The sequence below is a fragment of the Rhamphochromis longiceps genome, linkage group LG2 (genome assembly GCF_057381845.1).
Source record: "Rhamphochromis longiceps isolate RC_006_pf linkage group LG2, R_longiceps_female_GT1.1, whole genome shotgun sequence".
Classification (NCBI taxonomy): Eukaryota; Metazoa; Chordata; class Actinopteri; order Cichliformes; family Cichlidae; genus Rhamphochromis; species Rhamphochromis longiceps.
In genome coordinates, this window is record NC_140558.1 from 11,066,262 (window position 1) to 11,083,117 (window position 16,856).

At 45.6% G+C, this 16,856-nt stretch overlaps 1 protein-coding gene and 1 non-coding gene across 4 annotated transcripts; both read left to right on the plus strand.

Annotated features, from left to right (window-relative positions):
* Positions 1–1,283: 1,283 nt before the first annotated feature.
* maml1 (mastermind-like transcriptional coactivator 1) lies at positions 1,284–15,214 on the plus strand. Of its 3 annotated transcripts, none has more exons than XM_085417696.1 (6): positions 1,284–1,622; positions 2,200–2,676; positions 8,961–10,235; positions 11,461–11,685; positions 11,866–11,977; positions 13,417–15,214. In XM_085417696.1, the coding sequence occupies exons 2-6, from the start codon at positions 2,350–2,352 to the stop codon at positions 14,385–14,387; spliced, it is 2,910 nt and encodes a 969-aa protein (XP_085273822.1). In that variant the 5' UTR covers positions 1,284–1,622; positions 2,200–2,349; the 3' UTR covers positions 14,388–15,214. The 3 variants fall into 3 exon arrangements, with proteins under 3 accessions (XP_085273822.1, XP_085273832.1, XP_085273812.1); XM_085417706.1 differs by having other exon boundaries at positions 2,382–2,676; XM_085417686.1 differs by lacking the exon at positions 1,284–1,622 and having other exon boundaries at positions 1,632–2,676.
* On the plus strand, positions 3,527–3,603 carry LOC146677015 (small nucleolar RNA SNORD36). The gene has a single exon (XR_014907873.1). It is a non-coding gene; the product is annotated as a small nucleolar RNA SNORD36 (small nucleolar RNA).
* Positions 15,215–16,856: the final 1,642 nt, after the last annotated feature.

Here is a 16,856-nt window from a genome sequence, read left to right on the forward strand (position 1 = left end):
GTTTGTACTAACGGTTGGCCCGGCCGCCGTCCCCACATCCACGCTGAGTGGACCTGCTGACAGGAAGCTCCAGCTTTCAATGGAAATACTGTGATAATGGAGCCTGCTCTGTGTTTATGTGTGAGCGGACACGTGGTCAACACTCGATTTGATTAATAAAAACATCAAATGGAAACAGAAGCAGAGGCAGCAGCGTGGTTATTTACTATTGTGCTTTTCTTCTTTTAGCTCATAAATAAACATGCCATCTCTAACAGTATTTTTATCTATTTGAAATTAACTTTTTCCCCTCAAATTAACTTTTCCCCCCACTTTTTTTCATGTAAACTTAGCCCCATTTTTTCTTATGAATCTAACATTTGTCTTCTCTTAAAGCAGCCAATCATAAAGTCAGTTTGTGTCAAACTGAGGCTGAACTGCAGGGCAGTCCTGGTATGAGATGAAGGATTATTATGAACCGTAAATCATGCAAAGCTACTCTTGAATAACGCTAATTCTCGTTTCCACGGCTGCGAGCTGGGGGATACCACTTCATGAAGCTGATAGAATCACATCATGTGCAAAAAAGCAGAGATTAGATCCTATGACCACTGAACCAGACACCCTCTACAAGTATACTTACCCCTGCGTGCCATTTCTCACGGGGGCTATATATCTATATTATTCTTTCTAATTTATAGTTTAATGTATTTTTGTATGTCCAACCTTGGTTTTTTCTATTTTTTGGCTTCTTTTTCTATGTTAATTTCTATGTAACTCTTGCATAGTATTAATTAATGTATTTATTTTTGTATTTTTCCTAATCTATGATTTATTAATTAATTAATTAATTAATTAATTAATTTTTTTCTGAGGGGGGAGGCAGGAATACTGGCCCCAGTAGTGTCCTTCAGGGGCCGCTAATGACCCCAAATAATCTTTATTGTGGCGGTCAAACTGCTGATGAGTGTTTAACCTGCTGCCAGTAAAATTAGCTGCCAGTGGTTTTCATAATTAAAAAAAAATTATATTCATGTTAAATTAATATTCAAAAAGTGAATTTATTTGAGTTTATTTGTTTTGGATTTCTTTTTGTTTGTTTTTTTGTGGTACAATAACCCAATAACCCTCCCTTGAACAGATTTACCGATCGTACACTCTGTGCGCGTGTGTGTTTGTTATGTATTGTTCTACAGTCATTGATTTAAACACTCAGTCTCATCTTCTGATTGGCTGTTTCTACTGTCCGTCACCGGAAAAGGCGGGGACATTCCTGTAACGCAGATGAAGGAGGGGAAAAAGAGAAAGTTTTCAAGATGGCGGCGGTGTAACTTGTTCTTTGGAAAACAATAGAAGAGGCGCAGAGGGACTCTTATCCCACTGTTTCCCAGGAATTCGCTCCCAAACAGTTCATCTCGGACGTGGGCTCAGCCGAGGGAAAGATTATCCTTGGGTGTAACTCTGGGGAGATAGTTTTAAAGTATGATGGTTCATTTAAACGTTTCAGGCTAGCTATCTTGCTAGCTAGCCGAACCCCAAACAGCGTTAGTAGCTAGCGGCTAACGGCTAGCGGGAGGATCAGCTGTTCGGAGGACAGATGCTGGGACAGATGCTGTAGGAGAGCGGACAGCAGCACTCTCACAGTAAGTGACTTTAACTCTAACTGTGCTTCAGATGTCCTGAAAGTCTGGCAGTTTGTTTTCAAGCGCGTGAAGTTTTATTTCCATTAGCTGACAAGTTGTTAGCCAGCCAGCTAATCCCATGCTACCCGAGCTAACCTCCATCAGCCGAGGAGAATAAAGTTTGAGGGGCGTTGTGGAGCCGTTAGGAGGCTGTCGGGAGCGGAGCACCGCCGGTAACGGGCAGGTGGACGAGGAGACGGAGGCTAGCTCCAGACCAGGTTCTGCTTAACTCATTTTCTGGGGGTGGGGTGGGAGGATTTTAGGCTCCTACTTTGATTTAGAGTGGAGGAATGCGCTAGCCGAAGTTAGCCCAGCGGGAGTGAGTTTGAAGGCAGCAGCCTGTCTCTCAGACTGGGGTATAAATGATCAGGAGCAAAGGACAGGGGCAGCTCGGGGAGTAAAGGGAGGACCAGATAGGCTCTAGCAGGACTCCGGTAGCTTTACACAGCTAATTAAACGAGCTGTTGTACACAAGACCAGGTAGACGAGGAGGCTGGATGGTGCTGCCCCCAAAAACCTGACCTCTCCTCTCCGGCAGTGAGTGTGACTGAAGGCCGTTAGCAGCACAAAGGCCGCCTCCATGGAGCCAGCACCGGAGTCTTTGTAAAGAGTGAGGGGGGGTGTAGACGCCAGATTCAGCAATATATGGACGAAACCTGAGCCGGGAGTTTACTGCAAGGCTTTATTGATGATGGCGGATTTTGTTACACCGCGACGCAGCGAGGTGATGGAGCGGCTCCGCCGGAGGATCGAGCAGTTCCGGCAGCATCACAACAACTGCGAGGAGCGCTACTTGGCCGCGATGATGGAGCGGCAGGAGATGGACCGGCAACAGACCTACGCCCTGCACCAGCGCTGCCTGCAGTCCAAAGCCAAGCGGTCCAACAAGCACCGGCAGCACCAGCCCAGCGGCGATCAGGCCGGGCAGAGAGCGCCCGGAGGCGGAGGAGGAACCGGCGGGGAGCACGGGGAGAGCGGGGTGACGACGGGGGAGCAGAGCAGGAGCAGCACCCTGGTGAGTGAGCACACCCACAGGTTTCATAAAAATCAACATAAGCAGCTGGAGGGTCCAAACAAGAGACAACAGCACTGATACTGAAGAGTCTTTATTCATCCACCAGTGTCATTCCACACGTTTTTATAAGCATAGTTAGCCAGGGACTGCATCACTTCCTGACATGTTCATTAGATCCCTGCAAACATTATTTTAATTGGTGTTTAACACCAAAAACGCAGTTAAGTCCAACTCTTTTTAGTAAGATTTTTTTAAAAGAACTTGTTTCCAAAATTTAATGAATGAATGATTCACTGTATTTTTTCTTTTAGAAACCTTGTTTTTTGTTACATCATGAAATCTGCCAATCAGCAGTACATAAAACAAGGACATTTATTGTGAAATGAAGTAACTGGAAGAAGCCTACAGGTGTGAAACACATTCTTTTGGGATAACAGCTGCTTCTTCATGATGGGCGGGTGTGGCTGAAAGACAGTATACCCAGCTGATCAGTTTATTGATTAAGGCGCTGAGAATGAGCCAGTGTTTCAAGCCTCACCCCCTCTGAAATCACTCACTAGGTGTAATACCCGAGTTAATCAGTCTGTTCTAATCACCGCCATTGATAAATTCCAAATCAATAACATGAGACCACGACAAAGCTGCTGATCAGTGAAGCCGCTTGCACTCGAGTGTTTGTGTGTGTGTTGTGGCGTTGCTGTGTGGTCATGTGACGTGTTTCCCCTAAGTTTGCCTGTGGTCGCTTTGACAAACTTCTCTGTTCAGTGCCTCTGAAAATCCAGGCACCTCTCAGCTCTGACCTTTGACCATTTGCATTTTCTGCAGTAATTTCGAGCTGAATTAAAAATGCCTGTGGATGATGGAATAAATTTGTTCTTCTGAAAGATTTTTGAAGGGTTTAGATCAGATGAGCTTCCTGAGAACAAACAGCAGTGTAGTTTTTGTTTTCCTGTCAGTCAGCCGTTTTCTGGTTAGATGAAATGAAGAGGAGGTTTTAGTCACTTAGAAGTTTCCTGCAGCTGATCGCTTACATGCAGGATCAATAAGGTGTGACGCTGCGGTAGAGGCTCGGGGTGTGTGTTCTCATATTTCCTCATACATTAATGTGAGGCGGCCCGAAAGCCCTGAGAGGTGACTCAGTGTGAGCAGAACCCCCCCCCCCCCCCCAACTGCTGACTCATCACAGAGGAAACTCCCGCTGTTAGGAAATGCCTCGCTCAGCAAAGGCTGGGAGGAGGCGGGGCTACAACTGGCTCCCCCTGATGTCACCGAGTGTGCGTGTAGAAGTTTTGAGTGAAACTGAGTGTTTTCACAACACATTGGCTGATAAGAGTCTGAGTCAGAGAGGAACTGATGTTTCAGTGTAATCGCATCCTCTGAGCGTTTTTCTGTCCGTCAGTTAACGAGCAGGAGCAGCACCTGAAAGTGTTCTGTGCTCGAAGCCTTTCCTGTGGGTTCTGAGCATCGTATTCTAATTGGCTGTCACACAAACCTTTAGTTGTCCTTCCCTCCTTCCTTCCTGTGTCATGTATGTGGTGTCAGAGAACATACAGTAATTGCATGTCATGTTGCTCTTTGTCATATTTAAACCAAACAATAAAACTGTGTTTATCACACAGTGATATCACCCATTTAAAAAAAGTACATTTTTCACCACTCCTGATTTAAAAAAAAAAAAAAAAAAATTGTCAAGCATTTTTTGCCCAAAAAAGCAATTCATCTGCAATAATAACAATAATAATAACAATAATGGTAATAATGATGATGATGGAGCAGAAGCTGTAGGGCTGTCACATCGTCAGTGATCTAAAAGTAGAAAGCGAGCTGTGGATGGTTTCACCTAGAGTATGTTGGCCAGCCTGATGAACAGCTGACTGTGGACAAACCAAACTCCAGTGAACCTGTTTAAAGTGGTTACTCTGTGAAGTCAGGATTTCTCCCCTTAAAACACTTGCAGGCCGACAGAAATGGGGCCCATAGTCCGGAATTTTGTGGCAAAGGCTGAGTCAAAAAATTCCAGGATGAATCACCCCGTAAATATTTGGAAACAGTCATTTTCTCTCAGAAAAAATGCACAGAGTGGCCATGACCGTCCCAAGAGTTTCAGCAGTGTTACTGTTAGTTACGAAGGTCAGAGGGTGGGACGTAGATTTGTGTTTAAAAGAAGCAGTTTGAGTCTGTGCCCAGGAGCACAATGATGACTTTCTGTTATTTGTAATGTCAGCATGTGTTGTTATATCACTCCGTTACCTGACAGTTGAGGCTGTCTCATTGAAAGGACTCTCGTTAGTCTCACTCCAGGTCTGTAACCATAGCAACATGGGTGGAGTGGGACCTGTATTTCAGGTTTTAAAGGCGTTCACATGGTCATCTTATTAGCATCAGAAACATAAAAACTTGTACACCTGCGGTACGACAGGTGCTTTGTTTGGTCAGCTGATCAGAGCAGAGTAACTGTAAATGAGGCAAAATGTGTCATTCAGAAGTTCAGGTATCAGTTTAGTAGATTTCAGTTTTGTTTTGTTTTACACTTTGATTGGTATGATGTCAGAGAGGGCATACGCTCTCACCCACCTGCCAAACGGAAGAAGTTTTCCCAAAGGGGGAGGGGCTAAAGCATCTTATTTTGGACTAATGAGCTTCACAGAGGCTCGTGTTAGACAAAGAAGGATTATTATGAACTGAGGGTCATGCAGAGTTACTCAGAAGAATCTAAGAATAAAAACCATTAACTGAAAATGGTTGCCTTTAAAAAAAAAAAAATGTTAAGCCTGTCTGACTCGGACACCAGTGAAGGCATCATGAGTTTTATAAACAGAGGGAGTGTGTGGGCGAACGTGACTAAAGGAAACTGAAACTTATCTGTGTTCAGATTCTGATGCACACACATGCCGCTAGGGCTGCTCGATTATGGCAAAAATGATAATCACGATTATTTTCACTGAAATTGAGATCACGATTATTTGACGATATTTATTTAACCCTTTAAGACCTACTATAGAACAAAGTCCACCAGAGCTTATATTATTTTTTTACATGCTGTAGTGCCATTTGTGGGAGCATTTCAAGTTGCTATACATCAATACAACTGTTATAGCCCATATTTTAATAATATGTATGCATTAAGTCCATAGTAATTACATAAATTGCAAAAAAGTGCAATAAACTACAAAAAAAATTGAAAATCGCTTTTGTTTTGTTTACATATATTTCTACTTGGAGAAATTTAAGAGGTTTATCCCTCAAAACTTTAAATACAATAAAGTTGCAAAAAATAGTTTCCCACCACAGGAAATTTATTTTGAGTGTCTTCATAGTTTTATTTTGGAGATACAGCAATTTTTATATACTGCAGGAAAAACAAAAAACAATCCTATGATGCAAATTTGCAAAGAAAACAGCATGTGCATCATTTCACTGTGGGAAGTGTTACGAACAGCTGATAGGAACGGCAAAGCGTGTTTCTGGAATATTATGTTTTTGTTCCTGCAAGTGCTTTTTATGCAATTTTTGCAAAGCTATATGTGGAACGAAACCGTGACCGAGGACAAGCTGATGGCATCAGATGTAAGTACAACTCCTCCGGTTTCATATGCAAAACAAATTATTGCGCTAGCTTACACGGTTCAGGTTCTACAGGGATTTAACAATAGTTACGCAAAACGGAGCATGCTGCTCTGACCGGCTTTAAAGGGTTAACAATGACTTTAAAAAAATAATATAAAATAGTGTGCAACACCACTGAAGTTTTTTTTTTTTTTTTAACTCTCTTTTCAACCAACGGCAGTCACTCTCCAAATAACTTCTGCTTAGCTTTCCGAGCTTCCCTCGGGTCCTCTTAATCAGCGGTCTCCAACCTTTTTTGCGCCACGGACCGGTTTATGCCCGACAATATTTTCACGGACCGGCCTTTAAGGTGTCGCGGATAAATGAGGGAGGGGCTAATAATCGGCTCAGTCATTTTTAATGATCGTTGAAAGCCCAGATCGTAATCGTGATTAAAATTAGATTAATTGAGCAGCCCTACATGCCGCCACACACCTCAAATGCCATGACCAACCGAGAGTGTTGGCATGCCCACTAGGGCTGCCACAAACGATTGTTTTGATAGTCGACTAGTCACCGATTATTTTTGCGATTAGTTGACTAATCAGATCATGCATTCATTGGACGTAAAACGTACAGCTTATTGCACCAGCATGCATCTGCTCTTATATAACTATCATTAGCTTACAGCTTTAAGTGTTTAAGGTGCTAACTAAAATTAAAGACGTGATGATAGTTTCTTAAATTTTAATCAAATTTGCAGATTGTTTCGGTGGAGTTTAATAAACTCGTTGCTATCTAAAATATAACAGGACAACGGAGTATATTCTGGAGCATCTCACACTTCTGATAATCAGCTGTCTGCTTGACGTTTATTCAGCTGTGTAAAAACTATAACTTTAATCTCAGCCAAACCGATTTACTCAGGAACAAATAAAATACTAAAAAAATCCAAAAAATAACATTTGTAAGTTATCTAAGTGATTTGTATATGTTTAACCTGAGTAGCGAAAGGCGGCGGTGGGTTTGAAAACGATTTGCCGGGAGTCCGGTGTTCCCACCGGCTCTAGTGAGCCTTGCCCCCGGCTAGCTAACGAGCTAGTGGGTAACAGACGTCTCCGAAAACGTTGGAGCGCTTTTGAAAATATGTGGTGTCTTGATAAACTGAACAGATGTTTGAAGTTTACACAGATGCATTCTCGCCTGAAAATATGTTAAACATTTATTTTGTGACCCAGAAAGAATAAAAAGAGTAATATTAAAACTAACTAGCTGCCGCCATTGTTGGAAACTGAGCTGGGCTGCGCTATGAATTCTGGGACAGAGCTGCTTCTTTTTCTTCGGGGTTTAACAGCAGCTGGCATCCTTGTACATGCAGTGCTGCCATCTTCTGTTTCAATCCGTTATTACACTCATAAATCCTACTACTTATTCCTGCGTCTTTTGTGATCTTACAAAGCTTCAAACGACGCCTCGACTATTAAATCAGTCGTCGACGATTTTGATAGTCGACGTAATCGTGACTAGTCGACTAATCGTGGCAGCCCTAATGCCCACACAGGTGAACGTGAGGCCTTCAGACTGTTTTCAGAGCTTCCGGGAGAAGCGTCAGGGTCGCGGGAGGAGCTGAGGAGTCAGAGATAAGCTGCTCTGAATGTTTGGATGCTGCCACTTTGGCTTCACTCTGGCTAATCAGGAAATTCTCAGCATTTTTTGGCGAGGACGTGTTTTTGGGGGTTTTTTTTTTTGAAAAGGAAGGCCAAAGCTGCTCATCTGAAAGCAAAGGCTGGACCAGTGGGTGCAGAGCAGGCTAAACCCTGCCTCTTTTACATCTGTGAAGTTTTGATCCAGGACTTGTTGTAGGAAGAAAATCCCCTTTAAAAGCAGTGTGATCTTTTTTTTTTTTTTTTTTTTTTTTTTTTTTTTAAATAAATCTGTTAGGGACGCTACTGTTGTTTGACTTTCCAGAGCAGGAGGCACTTTGGAGCTTGTGTCCACCTGCTTGCTTGTCATCACGGGTACCTCAGGTGTTCAGAGCGTTTGGCAATCGCGTAGTGTGAGGATCAGCTGACGTGCTGCGATCGGGCGAGTCGAGCTGCTGACAGAACGCAGCCGTCAGACCTGCCGACTGCCCTTTATATCCTTATGTAAGCCGGCCTGCCGGTGATTTTAGCAGCACCTGTCTCTCTGCTGCACACCCCCTGCAGCTCAGCTGCGCGTGTGCCTACTGATGGTGATGATACCAAAGTGAGAAAGAATTCAAATTACACAAAAAACAGAAGCAGTTGAACAGGGTATCAGTTTCTAATGCACCACAAAGTATCAATTTGACAATTGACAATTATTTATGTTATATCCTGTTTTTGTGCAACAAAGGTTTTGGTAACTTGGTCATTCCCAAATCACCCCTGCCCTCCTCTTTCAGCTTTGTGTTGGAATATTTTATTTAAAGCCTTTCGTTGATTTAGGTTTTATTTTCCCAAACAAAGTGGCACTTTTTTTTTTTTTTTTTTTTAAACTTGATTTGTCAGCCGGTCAGAATTCAGACCCTGTGTAACATGCTGGGTCTGGGTCAGATAAAATGTAGTAATGTATTTTTTACAGATATAAATAATCCTTGTTTTGTAAATTATGTGTTTGTTTGTTTTTTAAACTCAGAGGTTCACTTTGAGGTTTGAACCGTCTGGGGTTTTGCTTTGAGTAACTCTTGATGCTTCTTTTTGTCGTTCCAACTGCAGGAGACTCTAAAGAGGAAGCTGGAGAGCCTCAGTCCCCCTGACCTGCGAGGACAAGTCAACAGTTATGAAAGCTTCCCGTCGAGCCAGAAAGGCTGCCAGGACAACAGCGCTACCGCCGGTTCCCCGCTTGACTCCAAGCCAGATATCAGCAACTCTAACGGGCCCATGTGCGAGTCGGGAGACGGTGGCAGAGAGCCGGGTCCAGACTTCCATCCGAAAGAGATGAAGCAGGAGCCAGACGACATCCTCCCCATCATGCCACCCCCGGTTGGCAACAACAGCCTGTTCCCTGAACTGAACGAACAGGAGTGGACAGAGCTGATGGAGGAGCTGAACTTCCCTGTGGACTACGAAGACATCCAGGAGATCCTCAACGATGGCTTTGAGGACCGCAAAGACCCTCTGGAACTGGCAGCCACTCAGGTTGGTGGTGGTGCTGTCGGGGGAGGGGCAGGAGGGGGGGGACAGTCTTCCCAGGGTTTACTTCCTCCAGATTTGGTGAGCGTGAAGGCGGAGTTTTCCCCACCCTCTGCCGTCTTCGAGCAGGATTCTCGCACTGGCTCCCCCCAAGTCAGATCCACGCCTTCCGGGACTGCTCCTCCTCATCCCACTAGCTCCCCTGTCGCCTCCTCCTCTGCCTCTTCCCCAGCTCTTTCCACCTCCCAGCCTGCTCCTCCCAGGCAAATCCAGCCTCCACCCAACCACCTCCTCCCTCAGGGGCCCAAAGACTTGTCCCCTGCCCAGCAGCTCCAGGAACTGGCTGTCCGGCAGCAGAGAGTCCAGCACCTCCACAGACATATGCAGCAGCAGCAGCCAGGAGCCAAGTTCCCCACCCACCCCTCTCCATGGTCCCAGATGCCCAATACCTCTCAAAGCTCACAAGCGAGTGCATTTGGTATGGACAAATCCACAAATAACTCCCTTTACTCACAGGATTTCAATCCCAATGCCCAGAAGCAGCTGGTGATATCCAGTCAGCCCAACAAGGCCTCTCCAAAGGCGGGTGCCAGCAGCTTCATGCCGGGCTCCGCCGGACACCCCAACATGCTGGGTCACCCGACTTCAGGGCCGCCTCTCAGCCACGCGCCGGCAACAGGTGCTCAGGCCCCGGCCGTCATGCTGAACTACAACAACACCAAACCTCTGTCGCACTATGAGGCGGGGCCCGGACCACCGCGACCCACTAACCAGAACCAGAAGGTGGGCCTGCTTTCACTCATCCAGCAGCAGTGCCGCAAAGAGAAGCCCTACCGGCCTCATATGCCACACCCACAGGTGAGAAGCACCCACGAGACACAGCCATCACACGTGATCCGAACTTGATTTAGAGCCAACAGTGACAGAAAAACTTAAATCCCCCCCATATTCCTCATTGGGATGGGGGGGCGGTAAAATCGGGCAGCAGCCTTTTGTTCAGCTTGTTAGTGTTTGTTTGGGTCGAGCAGCTGGTTGCTAACCCTCCCATGGGAGCGGGGGGGGTGGGGGGTGGACGGACAGAGGGAGGGAGGGAGGCCATGACAAAGCAGCCTTTCATACTTTATACCCCCACCCTCCCCCCCTCTGTCCTTGTCTGTGTATTTAAATTTAGCCGCTCCTGCCTGTACTTTTCCTCTCAGCAGACAGGACACACTGTTCCTGCGATGCTGTCTGTCTGCATTTTGTTCAAAGATGAACATTCCCAGCTAATTTCAATGATACGTCTTCCTGAATGGAATAACCTTTCCTGTAGCTCCCCCCTCAGGGTGCACCGTGCATTCTCAGCCATCATGAGCCTGTAGTTCCCTCCTCAGCCTCAAGGGGGCACTAGCAGGCCTTCAGGTAAATTCTGTGCAGTGAAAAATGAACAATTAGTAGTGTTGTCAAAAACTAAAATTACATTTATAGTTAGTGAGGATTTCAGAACCACTACCCTCTGATCATCACATTTGAAAGCTGTCCCACTTAATCTGTAAATGTTGTTTTAACCAAGATGAAGTTTATTTTAATTTATTTTGCTTTTATTTCATTCTTGAAAGTAAAATGTGCTGTTCAAGGACAGCTGGTCAGGAAAGAACATCATTTAAGACAAGTTCCATAATTTCAGATATAAAGATTGTTTTCAAGAGGACTTTAGGACACACTAAATGATCCCAGCATAGAATCAGACGAATGAACACACAATATTAATCAACTGAAAAATATCCGTATAACTTCACCACTTTAAAGATCTGAAATCAGGAACTTTACAAAGAAAAACAGTTGTCTGTTTTCATACAGACAAGACCGGTAAGTTTCTGAATGGAAGGATCACTCAACAAGTGGTTGAAGTTATTAAACGAGAACGCTGCAGCAGGTAACCTATGAGATGCTCTGGTTAAACTTTTTGCTCGACAGCAGCTCTGCGCTGGAGTCATGAAGAACTGCCTGACGCTGTTACCAAAGTCACATGAAGCTTTTTTAGAGCAGAGAAAAAAAAGTGTCGCTTCTTCTTCAGTAACAAAACACAAAACTTCATCTGCAGGATCAGAACGGCTACCCCGCTCCTCCACACGGCCCGGGGCCCACAAACGCCATGACGGCCAAGCCTGGAAACAACGCCATGCCGAGTAACCACGGTAACGCGTACATGACCAGTAAAGAGGCAGCAGCGAGGAAACAACAGCAACAACATCATCAGCAGCAGATCCTGGAGCAACAGAAACAGCAGCAGTACATTCAGAGGCAGCAGCAGATTTTAGCCGAACAGGTAAGACTCATCTGCAGGTGATTCCAACATTTCCAACCTGCTTGAACACTGAGAGGGTCAGTTTATTCCGTTATTGTCATTGCACTGCTCACCTTCAGTGGCCACGTGATAATGAGTTACACCTCGCATCTGTCCTAAATCTGAAGCCCACACAGTAACCCTCTCCATGTGTCTGTGTAGGAGAAGCAGCGGCAGCGACACCTGACCCGACCTCCTCCACAGTACCAGGACCAGTCGGGAACAACGGCCAGTCAGAACCCTTACCCACAGCAGCCGGCCAACCAGTTTACAGGTACGCCTACAGGAAGTGTTCACACAATGCATTTCTCAGGTCTCTCAGGCATGAATACCTCTGTGACAGAGCTGCAACTCTAAAAAACTGCCCACTGCTTCTTCACATGTGGAATGAGCTCATTACTGCCCCATGTGGTTGTTCAGGGAGAATACACAGAAGACAAAAAAGTGATAATTTTTTTGAAAGAAAAAGGTGGAAAAAGATGAAACGCTCCTGAGCAGGATCACAGCCTTTCCTGGGACTTTTTTTTTTATTACTTTGCTTTATTTATTTCATAATGAATGCTTTGTGATTCAGTTCAGAATCACAAAATCAAAGGCCACAAAATATAAGAAGAAGCAGACACCTTCCAATGCAGAATTATTAAGTACCAAAAAAGCACTTAAGTAATCATAACAGGAAGTAGGAGTTATTTGAATGTGTGTTCTGCATCTTTTTGGTATGGGATTGGTATGGGACTTTTTGGTTTGGTATCCTTCCTCATCCGCGGGAGGAAGGAGGATCAAAGTGCCGACACTTGGGTATAAGTTGTGCGTGTGCTTCGAAAGATCGGACCATGAAATGTTTTGAAAACATGCTTCTTCTTTTTTTTTCAAGAATAATTTCAAGGTTCAAAATGCAGAGTTGATCATTGACCAATGGGAAAATTCCAGTTAAAAAAAACACAGAACAAACAAATTCGGCATCAAACATAAACCTTAACCAGTTAAAGACCGTAAGATTGCAGCTCGGGCGGCTGAAGCTTCCAATATGATAGAGTTTATGGAGACGCACAGCAGAGGTTCGTTCTGTTTTCCGGCCTTAGGATAAAGCCCGTTAAAAATGGTATGATCTGTTACTGCAGAAAGTCGTAGCACACAAAAGATTAAATATTAAAATGACATCTAAAACGTTCAGGGAGCCAACAGAGAAGCCAGAATCAGGACCTTGTAAAACCAGCAGAGTTTTTATCAAAGTTCAGGATTTCGTGACCGTCTGGTCTCCAAAGTGACGAGTTTCCTCATGGAAATAAAAACACAGCCTGCGTTCTTACAGGTTTCACCTTCATTCATATTTAACATGAGACCACAGATTTATGGTGAATATCTTTAAAAATGTGTTTGTTCTAAAAGTTTCCGAGCGGCTGTGTTTTATACCTGGACAAGTGAAACCAGAGTGAGTTTGGTTTCTGTGGGTTCAGGCTGACTGTGTAAATGCCGCTCATTTGAATGGGAAATGAAAGTAGCTGAACAGATCAGCGGTTCAGCTCCAGCAGGGTTAGAGTTACGGGGACAAACAAAATCCTTTTTATGTTTTCTATTACGAGATCTCAGGGATTAAATGTGCGACTAAGGAGCTTCACTGGGGCGACGCACTTATGTGGCCCACTCTGAAAAAAGATTTTGACGCACGTTTTCCTGATTGTTGTTTTCTTCTGTTCTTCTGGTTTTGTTTAGCTTCCTCTCAGCCAATGGGCAGTGTCAGCTCCATGGGAGGCCCCGCCCCCGGGTCCCGTATGTTCCCTCAGAACCAGGGCATGATGAGCATGAACATGGGTCAGGGTGGTGGTCCAGCAGGTGGCGTAGCCCCGCCCCCGACAGTGAGTCAGGCTGACATTAGTCAGGGGGGTGGAGCCGGCGTGGACGTCCTCTACAACACCATGAGCATGCACCCCAACCACCTGGCCCAGCAAACCAGTCTGCAGCGCCAGACGTCTCTGAACACCACCATGAGCGCTCCGTACGGGCACAACCTCCTGCCTCAGCAGCAGCACCTGAAGACGCCGCCCAATGCAGCTATGTTGAAGCAGCCTCATGTGGCCGGAGCTGCCCGTCTCCCAGCCTCCATGCAGGGCAACATGGGGGGCGGCATGCCGGGCGGTCAGAGCACCGCCTGGCAGCAGCAGCTTGTCAACCAGCCGCCTTCCAGTAATGCAGGCCTGTCCTTCAGCGGCCCCCCCAATGCCTTCCACATGCCGCCGCAGCAGCAGCCTTGCATTCCCAAGATGCCATCCGGCTCCGCCCCCTTTGGCGGAAACCCAGGTGGACGTCCGATGGGTGGTCTGAATCCCGGACAACAAATGATGCAGACAAACATGGCAGCGCCCCAGCAGAGGGCACTGCCCAACCCCCAAAGACAGGGCCAGCCAATGACCAATCAGCAGCAGGGCCCCCAGAACCAGGCCGTACTCCCCAACCTGGCAGCGTTCGGACAGCCGCAAGGCAACGGTCGCCAGGGACTACAGTGTAACCAAGGATACCAGGTGAGCCAAACAGTGAGTCAGCAGCAGCATCAGGTGTCATTCGGATACAACGTGGCGTCGGGGAGTTTCCCCGCGGAGAGCGACCTGGTGGACTCGCTGCTGAAAGGACAGAACACGCAGGAGTGGATGGCCGACCTGGACGAACTGCTCGCCAACCACCACTAGTCTCACGCACGCACGCACACACACGAAGCCTGCAGAGTGAGCCGCCGACCACTTCCTGCTGCCACCACGTGTTGGCGTTAGTCGCAGAAGGCTGGCGACCGCGTCACGTTCTCACGCTGTCAGAGAGAAGCCTGTCAGCACCGCACACACACAGACTGGCCGTTGAATCATTGCAGCACGATGAAGAAACACAGTGTTCAGAGCTCCTGTAAGCGGCCACATTCCTGCTCGGATGCTCTGCAATTCAGCTGAGTCAGCTGATCCGTGCAGCTGAGCTCCTCCGGGGTTTCCCACAGATCAGACTGAATTCACGGGTGGGAACACCACACTTTCTTCATTAGATCAATAAATATTTAAATAATAGAGTAAGAAAACCAGCTGCCTTTCCAGGAAGTTCCTCATCCCACTGTTCGGACTGCAGCTGGCTGTCCTCTTGCTCTGAAGCCGCGGTGACCTCGCTAAACCTGCTTCAGGTTCAAGGTGGAATGACCTCCCAGCTCACCGCAGCTTCAGAACATCTGCCCACATCAGCGGTGATCCGCAGGCATCCATATGAGATGAGGTGATGGAGTCTCTGGAAAGCAGCTGAGCGAGTCTGTGGGAAACACGACAGGAACGGCTGGGGCAGTGACTGACCTTTCAAAATAAGAGTGATGGGATAGTCCACTATGAAACTGATCGTATTGTCGTTTTGAGTGAAAATTGTCGTTTAACATCTCCACGCGGTCCTCGAAGGCTCCGTTCAGATAAGCAGATTAACGAAGCGCTCGGTGTGTAAAAACACTCCTGGTAGAAAAGTCCTCAAAAAAAACATTTAAAAAAAATTACTGTTGCAGTCCTGACATGAGCTTCCATTCTGGACTTGGATGCACTATACAAATAAAACCAGTTTTAAAATGCAGATTGGGGTTTTTATGGAGTAAAAAAAAAAAAAGTGGACTTTTACATGAATATTAAGAATTGGTTCTAAAACGATTGCCACCTTCTTTTAAGCTGCTGTTGTCCCTGCAGGATGGCACTAATCAGCTTTTGTCCTCAAACTTTCTAAATTTATGGAATGAAATGAGCACACAGCAGGCGTGTTTGGGCCTAATCTGGGCTAACTTTGGCACAACAGAGACAGATGCTGATTTTCAGAGTCAGGTGTGGGCCAAACATTGGCTGCTGTGTGGTGTTCGACCTTTTATTGCACATTTGGAGGACATTATGTGATAAACATCAGAGCATATCTGCTAATGAACGGGACAAGAACTAACTGGCGCTTCGAGAGCAGCCAGACGAGATTCAGGTCAAAGCCTGAAAAACCCACCACCTGATACTGGATCAGCTGTCTTTAAAGGAAATGAAATCAGAGCGTTGAAGCTCGGTTTAATTTTTCCCCGTATAAAGACTGAAAGTGTTTGTGATCCTTTGCCTGAAGGTTTCCTGATTGTTGTGAAGTAGCCTGAACTGATTAAACTGGTTTCTGAGACTTTCTGTTCTCTTCCACCAGGAGTGTAAATCTAAACATCTGCACACGAGTCAACGGTAAACACAAACAAACTGTGTGCACGCACAAAAACAGCAGTAAGATTACTACTGAACCTGCAGTCCCTGCCTTCGACCGCCACGTTAGCATTAAGTCACATTAAAGGACCATCCCTCTGTTTTTTTGTTTGGTTTTTTTTTAGGGGGGGGGGGGGTTCAGCTGGTTGTCTGTTTTGTTTTTTTATTTTTAGGACTGAATCAACATGTGTTTGTTTCTGGTTTTACAGCTTGAGCCGGGTGATTTTCATACTGTAGGGAAATTATTTTCTCCATAAACATTTAAATAACTTAACAATAGCGCATTCTTTGTTTAGGTAAATGAGATGCTGGTATATCGAGCCTTTTTTCCCCCTATGAAATGTCATGTTTTAAATTTGAGGCCAGCTGGTTGTTGGAGGCTCACAGATATTCCGGCAGATTTCATAAATCGAGGGGGAAAAAACAGAGAAATGGTCCTTTAAAAACATAACAAGCCGCCGGGAAATGAGCAGCAGGAATCGGAAAGTTTCTGTCACGGAGTCCAGTACTTGAACCTCCAGGTGAATGCGCAGAGTCCAAACAAACAGGCGCACTGAACCGCGATGCCTTTAAGTCACTCATAATGTTATTCTGTGATTCAGCCTGGTGAGAACCTGCAGAGAAATCATCCATCACCTCCTCTAAAGCTGCGTTTCTGAGCGGAAAAACATGGAAAACACAGGAAACTTGTGCCCTTTAATGAGGACATTTTGCCCTGTGTGTGGTCTGACAGACAGTGGTCTGAAGGCTGATAGAGTAAAATGCCCTGCCAGTCTGAAGAATTTCAGTCCTTTTATTTAAGGCAGAATTCAAGTAAAAATAGTTTTCACCCTCGTCTTACACCTGCTTCATATGTACAAGAAAATTTGGCCTCGGGATTTAGATCCCACTGTTCTCACCTGGATGTGATTTAACATAGAAATA